Consider the following 21651-nt stretch of genomic DNA (forward strand, 5'->3'; position numbering starts at 1 on the left):
TAATTAATAAATCAGTTAAAAATATTAAAATTTATTAATATTTTAATTATTATATACATATATTAAGAATAATAAAATTAATTATATGTACATAATTATATTTTTAACAATATTTTAATTATTATTAATTATTATATATGTATATTATTAATTTATATATTAATATATTAATCATAATATTTATAAAAATATTTTAATTATTATATAAAAAATATTAGTAATAAGTATTATTATATATAAATATTATTAATTATTATTATTATTATTATTATTATTATTATTATTATTATTATATATATATATATATATATATATATATATATATATATATATATATATATATATATATATATATATATATATATATATATATATATATATATATAGTTGAGAATACTATTATCATACAAATTGAAAAAAAAATTATCAAGGAGAGAGCACTCTTCACAATGGTAATTGAATGTTAATAAGGTCATAAAAGTAAATTTAGTAGAAATCGTTACAATTCTTTTCGTTTGTGAAGGGATGAAATTTGACTATTTAATCACAAATACATCGCTCTAAATCTGTTCAAATCTTGTTATGCGAACATCTCTAAATCTGTTCAAATCTTGTTATGCGAACATGAGAAAAGTGAAAATTTCATCGTCACAAATCTGCATATTTACAAAATCTGCGCATACGAACACAACGTTAAAGTTGGAATGAATAGAGAAACAACGGTGGTTTAAAAAATGTTATTAACGTGTTAAACGTTGTTAGCGTAAAGAAGATTTCCGGCACCAAAGAGATTACACGACTAGCACTTTTCCAGAAGTCACAAACATATAAGCTTATATATAGATGACTCATCATAATTACCATGTCAGAGACTAACACCAGAACAAAAATAATCTACCATGAGTCAAAGTAAAACATGACATTTGAAGAAGTGAAAACTGTTTTAAGTCTTCAATGAAATAAAACTAGTATATGCTGAAAAAAATTTATATATTTCTGCTGTCAGCAATTTTCTTTGGTACTACCATCCGAGACTCTCGCTAAAAAGTGTACTTCTAAGGAAATAGTAACCTTGGAAGGCCACAGGTTCAATAGATAAAAAGGTCGATAATGCAAAATGGTGTAAATGGAATCATTAGAAAGAATAAGATCGAATAACACATTTACATGATTGATGACCGAATAAAATGGAAACTGAACTTCAAATCGACAACCCAATTTATAAGTAGATCAAAGCATTTATAAGTAGAACAAAGCGACCAACATATGACCTTTATCTATATCTATAACTATATTACATACAAACTCATGCCATCATTAGGATCTTTCCTCATATAATCTCAAGCTTGAAATAACATGATAAAGGGCATCGGAGAATGGTGCCTATTTCCCACAATTGAACCCATGACACACAGATAGGACTATTATAAGGATCAGTGCTATCAAAATTCCCAGGACAATTAGCTTTATCTTCATGTTTTGTAGCCACATTTTTCGACGGATTCTGGTTCCAGAAGTCCTGAAATCCTGTGCCTGAAAAAAATATATTTTTCTTCAAAATGGTAGAACATAAATTTGTACAACCACATCCATATCAGAGCCAAACAAAAAATGAAAGCATATAGAAATCAGGGTTCGAGACTTTTCTTTGATTTTTTGGCATGTGGAGAGAGAGAAGAGAACGGAAAGTGGAATATATACAAATCATTTTTTAAAAAATAAAAGTGGAAGTAACTAGATAGTCTGAAACAATGAAGACACCAAAACTGAGGAATCTCCTTTCAATATTTAGAAATATGCTACAGTTAGCATTCGCTTTAAGAGATGATTACTCCACAAAAAGAAATAAATCTCCTTTCACATACATACTTCATAAACACAGTACACACTAACCTGGTTATGAAGGTTCTCTGTCTTATCCACAAGAAGCTCTATTTTTTCACCCCTGTCCAGAACCTACATTAAATTATAAATGTCAGTATAATTTGATCAAATGCCCTTATATATCAGTCTTATTGATCCAATTATATTAAAAGGCCAGACAAAAATTGGAAAGTCAATTTTCTTCTATCAATAAGTACAACTGCAATAATGTTGTCTTGGCATAGGTTGATAATAACGAACATTTTAAACACAGGTTGACAAGGTGCAGTAGTCCTAGGAAAGATATAATTTTGAAAATCACAGTGCACAAGCATATCAAACAAAAATGAGATAGGCCGGCATCGAAATTTGCCGGTTAAACAACGGAAAAAGAGAGAACATTAAAATGGTTATATAGAAACATCAGAAATAAAGTGGTATCCATTATTAAAATAAATAAAAAAGACATACAAAAAAATGAGATAGGCCGGCATCCCGCTAAACAACAAAAAAAGAGAGAATATTAAATAGTTAAGATATAAACATCAGAAATAAAATGGCTTATATTAGTAAAATAAATAGAAAAGATGACCGCTCATGTATGTCAAACCCATTTTAATATATACATTTCTGCAGAAAGCTTCTGCTAAGATTCAAAGAGAAGATACAACAAGGAACATGAAATGAACAAGCAACTGCGACCAGTGAATTTATGATGATGAAGTCAGAGAATACAAGAGGAAAGCTGCGTACAATGACACCTCCCCCTATACATTTGGGAAGGAGCGCTTTGGAACTGGAGTACGTTAGCTTTAGCGTATATAAGGTAAATTTATCTTGGCTTTCTTTGAAATTTCAAATGCTTTTATTGCATCTTAGTTGTGATAATCTTACTTCTGCGGTTGCAATAGTTAAAATTTGTTTGAATTTATGCATCGCATAATATGGGTACCCAAAACTATTTTACTAGTACTTCACACACGCCGTATTTTTAGGTTTTCAGTAAACCCCCAAATAGCGGTATTTCTTTTCTAACCACCAGGATCAGACCTTAAAGTCACTTACATCACAATATAATAGCAAAAGGTAATAATGGGGTATGAGAAAAAAAAAAAACTTAAAATTAATCCAACTGCCCCAGGAATAGAAGGAAAGAACCCTTCCGATTGTCAAAGAATTCAAATATTGCGAACCACCTGATCCCAAAATGAAATAGGCTTACGATTGCAATTTCAAAGAAACACACAAGTAAGGGACCACAATACAATTCGATAACGAGAGAAGCAAAATATGAGCATCAAAATTCAAATCATAGTTGTCAATCCATAGAGCAGTGCAGAGCAGCCATTTAAAAGCTGGCCATACTCAAAATATAGCAAATAGTCTTAATACAATGCAAATAAGCACAATAATGCTCAAAACTCATTAGAAAAAAAAAACTTCAAAACCTAAAGTATGGCCGCAGTAAACAGGATGGAAATATACACAAAAGGCAATGAATACAATGCATAAAATTTATATTATAATAGGAAAACAAATAAATTAAGACATGGATAAATGCAACAGGGAGCTGGACTGGACAACATTGTCCAAGCCTAGAAATAATTAGAATTGAAATTAAAAAGTGTCATCAAAATACTTCATTTAGGCCAAGGCTAATGGTGAGCAATAAATGCCGGACAAGTAATCGAGTAACATAGAACAAAGAAATCAGACAACTAGAGCTACTTTTGTCAAACAGGTTAAGATTTGTGTCAAGTAACACAATGAACAGAGCAGAGACACATACCACAAGGAACTGAACAGAGAAGTACTGGGTGGCTAGAATTGACTGAAAAAAAAATGAGAGAAACGCCCAGATTTGGCTGCCTGACAATTGAAAGGTATTTGCCAGAATTTAAAAAACAGGTAGAAAGCCTAATTTTCTTTGAATGAACCAGGATTTCTAGCTTCAAAATCATTAAATGCAAAAAAGATTGAGAAAGTCCACAGAATGGAGCTAGAATAACCATATGTTTGCACAAAATAGGCTTTTCAGTCCAGCTTAGAGGGGTGACCATGAAGGCACGACCCCTGCCACTACACACAGTGCAAAAACATGATACGACGGAACTACTGCTGCACTAGGTGCCATGACATGTCGCTACAGTATTAACTATGGATTATCAGAGAAATAGGTATCACTATAACACCTGCTATTAAGTAATTTAGCCTGCTAATGCATAAGGCACTGTATGTATCTATCTCAATGCTCCGTACATCTTTTAACTAATTTTAGCTTATTTATGAAAATGGTGCAGTTTTGGTTTGATTTTATGCAAATGGGTACTTGGAAAAAAAAAATTACAAGAATGGGTAAGTAGGGAGGCAAGGGACGACTTTAAAAAAGAAGTCACGAGATTTTTTTTATTACTAAGTTGTGCTTGGAAGCACAACTTTGGCTTGAAATTTTTTTTTTTTGGTCAAAGCTGAAGGCGTGCTTAAAAAGATTACTTTAAAATAGAAGTCACGAGATTTTTTTATGAAGTTGTGCTCACAACTTTAGCTTGAAAGTTTTTTTTTGTCAAAACTGAAGACGTGCTTAAAAAGATTTTCAGTGTGTTTACATTTCTTTTGTTGTTTGGGTTGAATTCGTGCAAACATAGACGTTAAGATTTTTTCGTTGAAATCATGCCCCTGGGGCTATTTCTCTCTCTTTTTTTTTTAATTTCTGATTACATTTTAAAAATATATTTAATGTATATTTGTGATTTGTATTTGAGATGATTTAATTTTCAAATTTAATTGTGAATAAATTTTTAAATTTTTTAAAGTCATCCCTTCACAACTTACGCATTCTTGTAATTTTTCCAAAAGTACCCATTTACATATAATAAAACCAAAACTGCACCATTGTCGTAAATAAGTAACTAATTTTCCGATAGTTTTTTACAGCTACTATAGATATGTCTACTGTCATGTTCTGCTACAGTCTGCATTGGAATACAATAAGTTAGAGCAAGGTTATCTGCCTAATTAGGTTCTATACAGGACTACTCAGTAGTTACATGTTTCACATAAATATATGAGTTCTCGCCTTATTTTCTCATAGTTTTCTCGCACTTTCTATCATTTTCCTTTCCCAATTTTTGGTCTTTAAAATAATTAAATTAGCCTCATTACTTCTAGCTGACCTCAAAGATCTGATGGACAGACTGAACATTCAAAGTAAAACTGCTCCTCTAACAAAGACTGGTCAGTGGTGACCATTAGCAAATTGAAAGACAACATTATCTTCTCTCAACCTACTCTAATACCCTTGATTCCTGTCAAGTATCAACAGCTGTTAAAAACTTATGGCTTACTACTGAGGAGACAAGTAGGTGGAAAGGTCCCTTACCTAACTCCCCACAGCTCAATAGCAACCAACTTTTTTCTTCTAAATGAAGAACCGGAACTCACTTGACCATAAGCCTTTTACACAATCCAACAATTAGACAAGATTGCATTTTCTTTTATCCTAACGTCATCTACCACTTTTATTCTCTATCAAAACACAGCCTTATATCAGTCTTCTTGCAAGACAGCACTCAGTTTTATAAATGCTTTCTTGTAAACCTTATTTTATTGTAGCAGGGCTCAGCCTATTAAAACCATTACAGATTATAAAAGCTAGACAGCAGACAGAAAACATGGGAAAGGGTTTCAACATAAAAATGAAAATGGAGAACTTATTGGTTTCCGATTAATGTTCGAACTACCCTGCCTTGGCCTCTTTTTGCCAATTATGAAACCTAGCTACTTGAAGATTACAATAAACAACCTCAGTTTCTTTCTAGTTGTATGTCACATATACAAAAAATTACTGTTTAAGGGAGAAGAAGATTTGATAATCACTTTCAGATCCCAAATGTAATAAAGACAATTTCTACATACAATTATGTCAGATCAGTATCCAATTTGCCTAAGCTTGATCCGAACAAATATCAATGCTTCACAAGCACAATCCATGAACTTCATACAAAATACTCTCGTGTTCAGTTTTGCAGAGATCCACTCAATGTTGTTGTCTTATTTATTCTAGGAATTTAAACATTCACCGTAATTTTTATTGATTGGAAAAAATTATTTTTGTACCCACCGATCTCTTCAGTTTACTACCATCTTAAATTAGTGCAATTAAGTAGTTCATGTGTACCTTTTCAATATTCTCCATCATGACACCTTTAACTTCAGAAACCTGAGCTTTCACCTTCGCAAGTTTGTTGACCTCTTCGGGATGATCAACACAGTACTGCATATGTTCCTTCAACTTTGGCCTGGGCAGAAACTTTAACACATTAGCTAAAACAACAATATAAATCCACTGCCATATACTTTAAAAGCTTAGAACAGAAACATAATACCCAAATTCCTTGTTAAGGCTGTTCGCAGGAGCTGTGGCGGCCCTTCCTCCACCATATTTTGACACAAAATCATCTTTGACACGCTCTAAAAAAGCCATGGGCACTTGCCTTCCAATTGATTCATCAGCAACAATAGAATATGCTACAAAATTCCAAAAGTATGACATTTCAGAACTACCAAACTTTTTAAGCTTCATCTATGCAAAGCAATATCAGCTAATAAAACTACAAAAAGAAATCCCAAAAAACAGAAACACAGCATGATTATCAATCTTAGATAACAGAGATTTGTGGCCAGAACCTCCAAAGACAATAGTAAGATAATGGATAATTGGATGACAGCCATTCTGAATCTTTTATAAAAATTAAATAATTTTACTTCACATATGCAGATGCTTGAAACAAAAATTTAAGATAAATTATAGTCTTGAGAACAATTCAATAATTATATTGTTATTTTTAATTTCGAATAATCCTTAGGATTCTATAAGACAGAAGTAGAAAACACTTCTTACAAAATAATTACCTGAAGAATGGAATTACAAATCTACTTTTTTAAAGTGGGATTGTTTTCACTGCTTCATGTGTTGAGTATCCCTAGACTTATGGAACTACGTCAGCTTGTCACATCATGTGTTACTTAACAATATATTAAACCATTTTGTATGCATTTTAAAGAATTTGGATACTCCCCTGATTATTGTTAATGGGAGCGGTCCTATTTAATAAATTTTAACCATTTATTATGGTTACTACTTAATATATACCGTTGAAATAAAAACTAACAAACTCACTAAACAAGGCACGCATGCTACCCAATCTTCTTTCATAAATTGGTTTTTATTTCAACAGTGGATTAAGTGAAAATTAAACATAGTAAATGGTTAGTGTTTCTTAAACAAGACCTCTCAATAACATAAAGTAAGAGAGTATCCAAATCCGTTTTAATATTATACCAAAAATATAATACATTATATACCCAGGTATTATTATTATAAATTATAACTAGAAGATGTGTTTCCTGTATCTTGGTTGGCTTCTGAATGCCGATATAAACTCTTTTAATATGCAATGGAGAACAAAATTCAAGAGTTAATTGTTATAAAAACCCTTAATGATAATTTACACCAAACTATAACAATTTATAAAGACAAATATTATGACAAATATTGTTATAAAACCTTTAATGATATTTATCTTATTTTTATGTTTATGCATTATATTAATAAATTAGCATCAGGGGAAATTTTATAATTTTAACATACATTCCCAAGAAAATATAATATGAACCAAACACATTTTAATCATTCCAAGGAATATAAAAAAAAAAAATAGTCCCACGAACTTTAGTTATCAACCAAACACGTTTATTTAAAAATAAGCAGGCATGTTGGCCCAAAGGAATGTAATCCTAGGAATGAAATTACATAACTTGAAGTAAACTCAAAAAAATAAATAAAAAAAAAGGGTTTTGCGACGCCACAGCAGAAAAACGGAAGACTGTAGACAACACTTGCGTGAGACCGTGAGGAAAAAATACCAGCGTGGACACTGGATCGTGTTACAGATAACAAGCACAACGGAGGAATGGCAAATACCAGCGTGGAAACTGGATCGTGATCGTGTTACAGATAACAAGCACAACAGAGGAATGGCGTGCAGAATTTGGATCGGTTGGCTGCAACTATGTCAACTACCATTGCGTCAAAAAGATTGTGTAAAAACAGATAAGAATGTGAGTGATAACAGAAAAGAGTTTTGGCCGGAGGGATTTCGAACTCAACACACTACTGATGAAAATGAGTGATTTCCCACAGTAATCCTCCAAAAACAAAAACAGAAAATCCACAAATATTCACAATTCTAGGCCCGACATCTGCAAAACCAAAGCACTCCCTAATTCAACTATATTTGAGACCACCACAACCGTTATTCACACAGGAAAAACATCTAAGCTGAATAACCATTTCATTCCCCTAATAACTACAAAACACATTCCTAAAGCAGCACCTAATGAATATAATCCGCGTGTCTCTCGGCCTGTTCCCAATTTTTACGCACACGCATCAACACAAACCAGTTTCACCAAACGATCTAGAATAACATTCAGCACAGGCAACAATCACGAAGAACATCATCACAAAAACTGAAAGGAAACAAAAACACAGAAAAATAACATACTGTAGCCATTGTCGACGAGGTAATTGAAGGTGTGAGCGTCGCAGTTGTAGGTGAACTTGTTGTTAGTGGCAGGAAGCTTCTGAAGACACTGGAAGGCGATGGAGTTGAAGTTTCCGCTGAATTCAGTGTACTCCGCGAGAATCACCGTTCCACGAGACACGAACGCGTAGATCAGAGACTTCTGCCCCATGGATGAGAATCTAAATTGAGTGTTCGGTAGGGTTTTGGAGTTCGTTGCCGCAAGTGAGAGATCTGAGAACAGTTCCGCGGTGGTGATTTTGTCACGCTTTTGCTCAGTCTAACATCCAAATCGAAATTCTTCTCTCACACAAACACACACGCTTTGTTTGGGATTTGTCCAGAGAGAGAAAGGAAGAGGCAAAGGAGAACAGAGAAAGAGAGTTTACCAAAGCGGTGAGAAAAAAAGAGGGAGAGAATGGTCATAGGGAGGTTTTAACTTTCTGTGAACCGGTTATTGCAACACATATCAGAACTCTATGTTGTAACTTTTTCTATTCTCCAATGGTTAACTTGCTTTCATTTGGTATTTTATCAAATAGTATCATTATTATTTTACTTTCTTTTTCATATTATTTTCATTATATTTTCTCAATTCTAATTCATTACATGCGATCACCCTGACATTTAATTATTAATCGAGGTGGTGACATTTGATGAGTATAACACAGAATGAGAAATAAATGCATTCGAAAGTGTAATACTGAATTATTGAATTATATGGAATTTTAAAATTAAAGAGGCTAAAGAAAATAATAATCAAATACTAGTGTCATATGAAATAGTATAACACATTGTTATTTTTTATTTAATATTATTATTAATTTATTACTAGTGTCATATGAAATTATTTTATTAATATTGTTTATTAGTAATTACTTGACATATTATTGTTATTATATATTTTATTGTTATATTAAATTATAATAAATTTAGGTATTTCTGATTAAATATTTTATGAATTGTTTGTTCTTCTATATAAAAAACTATACTTTCTGATTGTGTTTGTTAATATTAAAATACATGATTAATATAATGGGTAAAACTTTAAATACAACATCAATATACTCAAATTACAATATTTCTTAAAATAAACAAGAGTTGACAATATATATCACTTGAAAATAAACAATAATTATGAAAACAAATGAAAGTTGCAATAACGTAAAATTAATTATTTGTAGTTATTTTAATAATATTATTATTACTTTCTGGATTTTTTTTATTATAAATGAATTTCTGGATTTTTATTATTACAAATGAATAAGTGGATGTGCTTTTGGAATAAACATCTACAAAGCTATTACAAACAATAAAAAATTAAAATGTTTGATTAAATATATTCCAAAAAAAAAAACAGAATCAGCCTAAATATAATATTAGATATTGTAAAATATTAGTTATTATATTATGATTTTATATTAACACGAATTAATCTTTAAAATTATATAAATTTCAACCTAATACCACTTTGAAACTCATCAAAACTACCATAATTTAAATAGTCTTTTAATCATTGAGATGAAACGATGAAAGGTGTCATTGACCTTATCTAAAGTCTATAAATTTCAGATAAGCATCTTTGAAAATGAAAAGACGGTAAAGTTAGGTCACCCAATTGAATATTTAAAGTGTACAAGTTATACAAATATCCATCAACATGAATATTTCATTTCACTGATTAACATAGCTAATAACGTGACCAAACTAAATTAATTGATTAATAATTAAATAATTTTTGCTGAAAAATATTAATGTTAATCTATAGCATAGATTAGTAAGTTAACAGCTTTTGGATTTTAAATAAGTTTACAGAAATCCTTCTCAACAAAAATTCATAAAAATACTTTGGACAACATAATTTATATAAAATTTTATAAGAATTTATCGAGAATATTACTTAATATCTTTTTTTATTTAAATTAGTTTTTAGAAAATATTTCAGTTTTAGACATTTGTTTCAGTTTTAAAAATTAGTTATTATTTTATATCAGGAGTGAGATATTCTAAATATTTTATATTTGATATTTGTTATATTTTGCTCTATGTATAGGGTATATCAATAAAATATTAAAACATGTTTTTCCGTATAACATATCACATATATCTCTCATATTTTCAAAAGTCCTAAAAATTCCAACAAAATTGTACTCCATGTTTCATGATATCTTTTTTGGGACAATCATATTTTTAGTCTCTTGAAAACTTCACATCAAAGATTGAGTATTCTGATAAAATAATGCATCCATATAGTAAAAACAGACTAATTAAATATTAATATTATGTTTGGATAAGATAATTTGATTTAAATAAATTTATGTTAAAATAATTTGTTTAGTTAAAATAATTTGATATTAATTGAAAAATAATAAAAAAATTGGAATATATTTCAAATGAATAGTTTTAAATATCTTATAAAATACAAATATATATATATATATATATATATATATTCCTTTTATTTTTATTTTTATTTCACTAAGAAGGGTTGAGATGAGTTGATTGGATAAAGATTAAAATGAATAGGTTAAACTTAAAGTTGAGTCAAGTCATCGTAAGAAAAAGGTCAAACCAATTTGATACAGGACAAATGTTAAGGTGATTTAGCACATGGCGAAAATTTAGTAAAATTGACTTGAAGGTCAAGTAGATTCAACCACGGCGAAAATCAAACTAGTTCGCCCTAGGCCAAGGTTAAAATTAATCAACCTACCCTGAAGGTCGAACTAATTTAGATAGGCCGAATGTCGAGACAAGTAAGTTTAAGTCAATTGAGATTGAAAGTCAAGACAATTTGGTTTGAGTCTAAGGTCAAAATGAGGCAATCGAGCAAAAAATTAAGACGATTTTGCACAAGTCGAAGGTCAAGTCGGGTAGACTTAAGTCGAAGAACGAGATTAGTCAGCCCAAACTAGAGGTCGAGACAAGTCGGTCTATACCAAAGGTCAAGTCGTTTTAGTATGGGGCAAATGTCGAAATGAGTTGATACGGGTCGGAGGTTGAGACAAGTCAACCTGGGGTGAAGGTATATCTGAGTTAATCCGGATTGAAAACCGAGTTGAGTTAGCCTATGCCAAAGGTTGAAAAAAGTTGGCATGGGTCGAAGGTCGATACAAATCAGTCAGACCGAAGGTTGAAATTAGTTAGGCGGGTTGAAGGTCAAGACCAATTAGTTTAGGCTTAAGGTTAATATGTGTTGACCATGGCTGGAGATTGATACAAGTGTGCTCGGATTGAAGGTTTAGACGTGTCGGTTCAGGCTAAAGATCAAGATGAGTCATCACAAGTCGAAAGTAAAGACAAGTTAACTTAAGTTAAAAGTCAATATGAATAGTTTCAAATGAACTTAAACTCAAAACTGGATATAACCTGGCCATCCAAATATTTTTAAAATGTAAGTTTAACATGAAAGATAAATTAAATTGCTTTATTAAAATAGTTTTGAAATCTATAATATTTTAATTACTTTATTGAAACAAATTATTTAAAAATTTATTAAAAGAATAAGTTATATGTATTTTAAATATAATTTATTTCAATCTTTTGAAAGATTAAAATTACTTATGAGAACAAGATAAAATTTATTTTAAAAAAAAATCCATTATGTTAATCATTGGTTTTAAACTTAACTAGTAAGTTAAAAAATGTCACGAATTACTTATGTAATTTCAAATAAGTTTTTTTTTTTTTTTTACTGAAATTAAATAAATATGTACACTCTTTTAAACATTTTTTTACTTAATAATAAAACTCAGTTCATGTTTTAAAAAGTTTAAAGTTTAATCAGTAATAATTTCTTATAATGAAAACACAGAATCCAATAAATATTACATAATTGCAAATTATATAGTCATATGACATGTAATTTAAAATTTTACAATAAAAGGTCTGAAATTATACATTATTATTATTATTATATTGTTATTATTATCTTATTATTATTATTATCGGAAATTAAACAAATTTAGATCTGCGTGAAATATTCGACCTATAACATGTTATTGTTATGATTTTATTATTATGATATTGTTACGATATTGTTATAATTAAATAATATGTTAGAAATAATATTAAAAACTGGATTGCTACATCATATATATATATATATATATATATATATATATATATATATATATATATATATATATTATCAATAATTTATCAGTAAAACTACATATTGTTTATTTCTTTTAGTTTTAAAATAAAAGATATTTTGACTTTATTCATATGATAAATTATATTTTTAATTATTTGAAAATATTATACTGTATTTCTTAAAAAAATATCCTTGTACACGTAAAAATGAACTATTAGACCGAATAATAATTTTATGAAAATTACTATTTTGTTCCATTTAAAAAAAAAACTTAAAAACAAAAAGAAAAGTGTTTAAAAAAATAATAATAAAAAGACGCAGAGAGAAAAGGAGTGGGGGGAGAGCGAGAAGGGGTTTTCGCTTTTTGGTTGCAAACTGTGAAGCGAGGAGCGTACGTGCGTTTGTGCGAGAGGTTTCTTCTTTCCCGTTAGGTTTCTTCTTTCCCGTTGTTGTCGCGGCGGAACCCTAGCTAGTCCGGTGGTTTGTGAAACCTAGAAAGACAAAGAGAGTGAGAGGATGAGCGGGAAGGGCGGTGGCAGCCACAACAATGGCGGCGGCAAGGCGTTGTCGGCAACGATTCCGGCGTCATCGCGGAAGATGGTTCAGAGCTTGAAGGAGATTGTCTCCAATTTCCCCGACCACGAGATCTACGCCACACTCAAAGACTGTAACATGGACCCTAACGAAGCTGTTAGTCGTCTCCTTTCACAAGGTTCCTTTCTATCTCTTTCTATCTCTGCGTTTTTCGTTTCGAGGTTCTTGATATTTCTTTCACTTGGAGCGAAACGTGCGAACACCTTCGTTCAATGTTTCGAGGTTATTGCTTTGCTCGCTCGCGCATTGCGGGAAAATGAGAAACAACAGAACGAATTAATCCACGTGTTAGAGATGCTATCAGATACGCGAGCGATTTTTCTAATCTTAGGTTTGTTAATTGTGTAGATCCTTTTCATGAGGTGAAGAGCAAGCGGGAAAAGAAAAAAGAGGTGGACGATTTTTTATTTTGTTGGTTTCAGCTGTTCAGGATTGATTCCATGATATGTTAAAAACAAGAAGAAAGAATCTGTGTTTGATAATCAGATAATCAAATTATCAATTCGATTTTTTCTTTCATGACTGTGTTCTACTGCTGTGTGACAGTAGGTGAATCTGTGTGCTAAGTTTGTACGTGGATATGAAGAGTTTGTTTGACTAGAGCATTTTGTTTCCGCTAGCTGTCTCTACTTTTATTTTTAATTTTTTGATATTTTGTTCGAGTTTGTGTATCTTTATTTTTTTACCTGTTTTTGTCCTTGCTGGTTCAGATTAAGGACCCAATAGATTCCAGGTCTCGTGGGAGTGGGACAAGCAATACATCTAGTCGTGGTGGCGGTAGGGCTGGGACAGATCGCCATGGTGGACGTGGTAGTGCCAACCAATTCGGAAGCAGTGGTATGCAGCTGATGGATGTTTGAACTTGAAATATTGCTCTGACTTAATGAAACTTGTATTATCTGTCACGTTTGTTGTCATTATTATTATTATTTAGATTTCTGCCCTGTTTTGGGAGGCCAGATTCTGGTCTGCAGGGGAAGCCTGCATACAAGAAGGAGAATGGAGCACCTACTTATGGAGGGTCTACATCTTCAACATCTAGTGTGTTGGGAAATAATTCAAACAGGAGACCGATATCCTACAGGTTTATTTTCCTTCATATCATATATATACTCACTGAAAATTGACATGATTGAAATGGGAAAATGTATCAGGATGGCTATAAGGATTCCTATGGTTTTGATACATCTGCAAATTTGGACTAGTTGTTATAAAATGAAATTGCAAACCAAGCCTGACACCTACTGAGGTTAATAGATAAAGTAACAATCCTTCAATTTATTTTAAAAAGTAGGTTCTCTTGGCATCTGACTCTATAACAATCTATTTTGTGTATCGATTTTTATATTTTCTTCCCAAACAGTAGATGATGTGTCAATTATTCTTTGGATTTGTTTTAAGGTTCTACATTGATCTTGCTGTATGTATTATGAACATTGAATATTTTGGATTTAGAATGAAATCGGTTGAAAATTAAGTGCTAGTTTTTGTTTTGTTTTATGTTTTGTGAAACTTCTATTGTAACATTTTAACTGTACAGAAAATCTATCTAATGCTTATGTGGTCATTCCTCTTTTATCTCTATGTTGTAGCATAAAATTGTCCTTTTTTCTATATATTGCCTTCATGTACTTGGATACATATTTCATTAGTATTGGGTTGCGCAGGTGCAGTTCCAAATTCTCATGTCTAATTTTAAAATTGTTGCAGTGATTCTGTGGCTACTGAAAAAACACTTGCATTAGGCATCAGTGATGGACCATCATCATCACACCGTACTGGAGTGCAATCTGCATGGATGGGGAATGCAGGTCAAGTATCAATGGCCGACATTGTCAAGATGGGTAGGCCCCAGGCCAGACCGTCCATGAATCACTCTTCCATCCAGAGTGGTAATAATCAGAACATCGTGTTGCCTCCAGCAGCTTCGGATAACAATTTGCATTCATTGCAAGGTTATGCTTCTAAGGTTTCAGAAACAAATACTAATCAAGGCCATGCCCTTAGTGACAATGTTCCACAGAATGATGAATGGTCTTCTTCTATTGAAAACCAACATGATGTTAGAGGATATGAAGATGTTGATGCCCATGCAAATTCTGAGTACTATGCAAACTCATCAAGCTTTGTTGAAACTGATTGGCAGCAGAAAACTCCCTTGGATGAATATGATGCTGAAGATGGTTCCATTGAGAATGCAGACAATAACGAATATGCTTCAATATCCGCTAAAAGTACATCAGAAGATAACACTGGAGGTACATCGAGTTTTTTATGGTTTACATGGAAATAAATTTCTACCATTCTTGCAGACATCTTTTTGGTGTATGTGTCCTACATAAATGTAAGACACATTTCCTGTGTATTAATTATTGGTTTCTTCTTTTCAGCTGAGGATGATGTTTCATCAATGGCTGCAAACATAGAGCAGCTCAATATACAAAGAGATGATCATGGGACAGAACAAGAGGATGACAATCCTTCTGTAGTAATTCCCAATCACCTACAACTCCATACACCAGAATGCATGAATCTGAGCTTTGGAAGTTTTGGATCCGGTAACCCCCTATCTGGACCTGTGTCATTTACATCTAGGCCTTTGAAAAGTAAGCTAGAGGATACATCTGGTGCTACAGATGTTTCTACAATTGAAAACTCAGACACTAGGTACGTTGGCTATATAATAGGATCCTTTATTCAAACTTTCAATATTATGATTATTCCTAGTTTCCTTAAGGATATTTTTCTTGTAGAAATCCTGACTATTATGGGGATGAGCATCATGCTACTACTACTTCAGATGGAAATTTAGTTCAAGTAACTGGTGTGAGTGCTGGGACATTTGAGCATTCTTCGATTTCACAAGAGGCTTTAAAACCTGAAGCTCCTGAAATTGCTCAGGAACATCAGTATTCATTTCCTTCACAATCTCATGGGTTTGCATATGAAAATGCCCACCAACCGGAGGTCACATTTCCTCCTTCACAGACTAGCTCGCAAATGCAGAATCTTGCTTCCTTCTCTGGTGTAATGGTAATGCATGTTCTATGGCTTGGTCATATTTTAGATTGTAACGGTGATGCATGTTTTTAATGGTAATACTTGTTTTAATGGTAATGCACATTTCCTTCAGTGAATTAGTTTTGAATGATTTGTGGCATGTTTTCGTTAGATTGTCATTTCTGGAAATGTGAAAATCTTATGCTCTGAAGCATTTTGAAAGTAGAGATTTGTTCCTTCAGCAAAATAGCTGTTAGGTCTGTGCATCACTAACAAACAAAGCCTAATTGGATGTATTTTAGTGTAAAACCTTAGGGATTTGTGGTGCTGTGGATCAATTGTGTACCTAATGGATAAATTAACCTTGTATTCTCTCAAACCTTGGGTTGTGAATCTTGGGAGTAGAATAGTAATAGTAAATTTTTGTTAAACCCATAGTCTCACTGAACAAGCAAAGCCCTAGGTTCGGAATTCTAGTGTAAAATCTTAGGGATTTGTGGTGCTGTGGATTTGATCTTTTCCTTACGGATAAATCAACCTTGTATTCTCTTAAACCTTAGGTTCGAAATCTTGGGAATATAGTAATAATATATTTTTGTTGAACCCATTGTCATCCCATAGTAAAACTGCTGTAGTGGGATAGCGAGATGATCATTGATTACTATTTATGAAATTTTATTCATATCACATTACACATAAATACCCAGAAGTAAAAAAATCCTTAATAAAGGCATTCGTAATTTAAACTCATAAAGCGAAATACAGAAGTTAATAACAGAAGTCAATATAAAAGAAAATGAAGAAAGTACAGCGAGAAAGGGTGACATAAGGTTATATATCTGAAGACAGCAGTGAAATAAAGTGAAAACTAAACAATGTGATAGACTTCTACAGATTGTGGGTTGGCCAGAAACACCACCGGTGAGCCATTAATAGGCTTGAAATATATGTAGCTGGGAGCTCTGGGTCAGATGGCTTGCACTGAAGAGAGAAGAGACCAAGTCAGAGCAGTGTTTTATCTAACTTTGAAATGACTGAGATTAGAAAAAACAAGGCTTGTCTTCTGACATCATTTGTGGGGTCTGAAAAAGGGGTTTTGGTATAGGAAAAGAATAATGGTTAAGATGGCTGCAATCCTAGCAGAAAGTGGTTGCGATTTGCACTGGAGCAACCTCTTTTATGTGATGCCACTATAGCAGTGTAACAGTGTGGTATTTAATTTGTTTCTATAGTGGTGGGGAAAAACATTTTTTTTTACTAAGAAACTGTAAGAAAGGACTGAGATTTAAAGAACCTGTCTAAACACTTGTTGTGTGTGTGTTTTATTTATTTATGAAATACGATGGTGTTTGTTTGATAGAACACAATGGTGTTGTTTGATCCATGTAAAACCCCATTTAGTTGACACAGTACTTTCTTGTTGTTTTCAGTGAGATTGTGGCACACAAATGCCTTTATATATTATATCACTTCTCTGGTGCTTTAGGAAGCGAGCTTGTTTGAAAGGAACCCTATGTTTGCATATTGTTTGAACCATCTTTTTATGTTTTTTCACTTCTCTTTAAAAGAAACTGGGCCAAACACTTTTGGAGGAAAGTTCTTAATTAAGGAACTTTGTTTTCACACAAGAAAGATTGGGTGGAGGTGGTAGCTTTACAAAAGAAGTCGTTTGTAAAAATAAGTTGCACATCTTAGCTTTTCTCTCCCTTTCATCCTGATCTAATTAACGAAATGGACCTTTTAGTTTTGAAAGGAATTTCTGGCAAAAGACTTCTACTTTTAAGAAAACTTTTTATTCGTGGAAGCTTTAATTTAAAGAAGCTTTTAAACCAAAAAAACTTGACCAAACATAGGCTTACTATATTATTGCTTTTAAAGTACAGTAACATTTGATATTGCTATAGTTTCTGTCAGGGTTCTGAATAGTTATCTATAGAAATGCATAATGGCCCCAGTCCACTACAGGGACACAGGCCCTTGTAGTGGGCTGCATTGCCAACCGAAGTGGATGCTATAGTGGCACCATGTGTTGATTCCCAAACATCCCTTTGAACAGAGACATCAAGGGATTATTGTTGGGCTATTTTGGGGGTTTAAATTTTGAAAAATTGAAATCTATGGATGAAATTATAGTTTAAATGATGAAGAAGACTTTTCTTTAGAAAATGATAATTGATGATTCCTTTTTAGGAAACTTGTATTTACTTTTGTTGGTATTTACATGTATGTTTTGTTTAAGACACCTATGAATTTTTGTTTTAACTTAAGAATGTTATTAATTTAGTAATTTTTATCAATTTTTTGGATTTATATGTACATAGAAATATAGTCTTTGCTGTCCTGATTGTGAAGCTGGTTGCCTAGCTTTGCTGTCCAGATTTAAAACACTGTTTGCTGTCTTATATCTTGTAGTTCTATCTAGCAATCCTGCTATGTGGATATAAATTTTACTACCTTTCTGTCGATGTTTCAGCAGGCACATTCAAATTCTTTGCCCAATGCTCTGCTGGCTTCAACGGTTCAAACAGCAAGAGAAGATATCCCATACTTACCCTTCCCTGTAACACAATCAATGCCTACAAAATATAGTAATATTGCTTCTTCAATTGGTGGTTCCGGCATAACCATGTCAGAGGTGCACTTCTGCTCTTAAGCGTTTAAGCTTCTCTATTGGCTTTTGAGGATTTTTGTTTGTTAAAACTTAAAATGAAATGTTATGGATGGCAGTGTTTTGAATTTTTTTCTATGCTGTTAGCCTAAAAGGTTAATAGTGGAGTTAAGAATTCTGGTTTATATTATTTTGAAGTATTTCGGTAGTATTCTCATATTTTTTAGTTTAATTTTCATTAAGCTGCGTCACAATTTCACCCTGGCTATTATGTCGATAGTTATAAATTACAATTACATACCAACTGTGGAATTGACTACTATGTACATTAGTTAAAGCTGGCTTACATCCACAGTTACTCAACTCAAATAAGTGGATGGGGTTGGTATTCCAGTTCTGCTGGTCAAATCTATTTATTTCACATCAAGAAAAATATTCATAGAGCTGCTCTTGGGTTTATTCTGGATTTTATTATTTGTTAATGATTAAATTTGCATGTTTAATTGTTGCATCTCTCTTTTGAAGTTTTCATAGAATAGGATGATAAAAAATTTGGGAATTCAGTTGTTTGATACTCTCTTGTCAATGTGCAGGCTCTAAGAGCAAGTGCCATCTCTACACCTCAACCTAATGCCCAAAACTTGCCTGGTGCAAGTGTTGCCACTGGACCCGCACTTCCTCAGCACCTTCCTGTGCATCCCTACTCCCAACCTACTCTTCCTCTGGGACACTTCGCTAATATGATTAGCTATCCATTCTTGCCTCAGAGCTACACATATATGCCATCAGCTTTTCAGCAGACTTTTCCCGGAAACAGCACATATCACCAATCTCTGGCAGCAGTGCTTCCACAGTATAAGAATAATGTTTCTGTCAGCAGTTTGCCTCAGTCTGCTGCTATTCCACCTGGATACGGCTTTGGCAGTTCAACAAGCATTCCTGGAGGGAATTTTTCTCTGAGTCCGCCTGCTGCTCCTACTGGGACAACCATTGGATACGAGGATTTGATAAACTCCCAATTTAAGGACAGCAACCATATGATTTCACTACAGCAGGTACAAAGATCTAGATTTTAAAAATTTTAAAAATTACTTACATTGAACTGTTTATTTTTTCTTGTTATGATTCTTCTCTGACAAGTTTAATTTCGTAAGGATTCAATGTAAAATTATATGTTGACTTTTATTTATGCTTGATAACAACTTGATCCTTTTGAAGGCTCATGTAACTCTGAATTACTTTTTTTGGGAAGTGGTGGTGGTTTTGAGGAAAGAAATATGAAATAGAGCCTTGTTTACTTCTTTCTATGCTATTTATACTCAAAGCTGAAATGGGTTTAATTCTTGTTTTCTTGTAGAACGATAATTCTCCCATGTGGGTTCAAGGGGCGGGCCCTCGAACAATGTCAGCTGTTCCTCCCAGCAACTACTATAGCATGCAGGGACAGAATCAACAACAGCCAGGTGGATTTCGGCAAAGGCAGCAACAACAGCAACAACAACCTTCACAACATTTTGGATCCCTTGGGTATCCTAATTTCTACCAGTCTCAGAGTGGCATTTCTCTGGAACATCAGCCACAAAATCCTCGGGAAGCCTCCTTGGGTGGTCCGCAAAGCCAACCATCCAAGCAGTCTCAACAACTATGGCAAAACAGCTACTAATCCTACTCACCTCCCGGTTTTTCAGGGTATTGATGTTTGGAAGTGGTTAATCAGAGGCATTAACGGTCTAGTAACTTAATGTATCATTGTTTGGTCTCTAGAGACCATGAGCCCATTGCCACGACGTTGTATTCTACATAATTATGTTCCTCATGTTTAACGTAGGTACTAAGTGTGCTAATTTGGTTTACTCTACGTTTTTTGTTTTGTTTTATTATTGTCATCTGATCATAGTGGAAAGTCACTTTTGGATAGTTTTCTCACCTGTTAATTTTTTACGTTCACTGCTGTTACTGAATGAGGTTAAGTTAGGTTGCATAGTTCAGTTTTTGAAGGGAGTTTGACAATCTTTTCAACATCAATGTCGTTTTAACTCATCAGTGCCAACGTTGATAATTATAGATTATCTTTTTCGCCAAGTTTAGCTTATTTGGAAGTTAAAAATGATTTTTAAAGATATAAAAGTGATTTTGTAAATTGATTTACGGTTATTTTGAGAATATGAGTTAAATTGAAAATATGCTTTATCGCATAAAAATAGAATAGAATTGTCATGGCTTAACAAGTATTTACTAAAAATATGAGTACAATATTTTATTTATATGCTCATCCTACACAAAATTAAAACATATATTTTATATTATTGAAAATATTATATAGTTTTTGAATTTTTAATATACTAAATAATGGAGATTATCGACAATGCTTAAGTAAATAAAACACAAGAGTGAAAAAGTTAGAATTGCTATTATTGAAATTTTTTCATTGTGTTCGTAAGTCACAATTCAATTATTAAATACTTGAATTTTTAAATTGATAAAATACATAAAAATGGACACCTTTAAAGTTGAGATACTAGTAAAATTAAAAAGAAATATCTCGTCCATCATTGATTTAAGTTAGATATTTCATAGACATTATTCATTTCAAAAACGGGTAGGTCCTGAATTATTCTTATTTGTTACCTGTTTATATTATTTAGGAAGAACACCTCTCCCCTTTTTTAATAAAAAATATTAGTATTAGAAAGTAAACAAAGCAATGAAATTTCTAAAAAAGAAAAAAAAAAGATAAAGATATGTTACAAAAACCTCTTATAAATATTCTTTTCAATTATAAACCATGGAAGCGTCCATTTCGATATATAAAAAATAATGAATTTGAAAATATGGTAAAAAATGAAATTTCAGAATTTTTTTTTCATACATATCAACGTGATGGAAGAGAAAAAATATCTTTTACG

General features: G+C 32.3%; 2 protein-coding genes across 3 annotated transcripts; one reads left to right on the top strand and one right to left on the bottom strand.

Moving 5' to 3' along the window:
* Positions 1–1118: 1118 nt before the first annotated feature.
* LOC114187942 (vesicle-associated membrane protein 721-like) lies at positions 1119–8892 on the bottom strand. Its single transcript, XM_028076377.1, has 5 exons — positions 8430–8892; positions 6249–6390; positions 6041–6161; positions 1894–1956; positions 1119–1533 (listed from the first exon to the last, which is right to left on the bottom strand). Exons 1-5 carry the CDS (start codon positions 8617–8619, stop codon positions 1384–1386), a joined length of 666 nt encoding a protein of 221 aa, XP_027932178.1. The 5' UTR covers positions 8620–8892; the 3' UTR covers positions 1119–1383.
* A 3976-nt stretch (positions 8893–12868) lies between these two features.
* LOC114187941 lies at positions 12869–20701 on the top strand. Of its 2 annotated transcripts, none has more exons than XM_028076375.1 (10): positions 12869–13255; positions 13486–13529; positions 13848–13974; positions 14098–14221; positions 14848–15395; positions 15528–15804; positions 15891–16170; positions 18611–18772; positions 19339–19800; positions 20103–20701. In XM_028076375.1, the coding sequence occupies exons 1-10, from the start codon at positions 13060–13062 to the stop codon at positions 20406–20408; spliced, it is 2526 nt and encodes an 841-aa protein (XP_027932176.1). In that variant the 5' UTR covers positions 12869–13059; the 3' UTR covers positions 20409–20701. The 2 variants fall into 2 exon arrangements, with proteins under 2 accessions (XP_027932176.1, XP_027932177.1); XM_028076376.1 differs by having other exon boundaries at positions 18614–18772.
* The last annotated feature ends 950 nt before the right edge of the window (positions 20702–21651 follow it).

The sequence above is a fragment of the Vigna unguiculata genome, chromosome 6 (genome assembly GCF_004118075.2).
Source record: "Vigna unguiculata cultivar IT97K-499-35 chromosome 6, ASM411807v1, whole genome shotgun sequence".
Classification (NCBI taxonomy): Eukaryota; Viridiplantae; Streptophyta; class Magnoliopsida; order Fabales; family Fabaceae; genus Vigna; species Vigna unguiculata.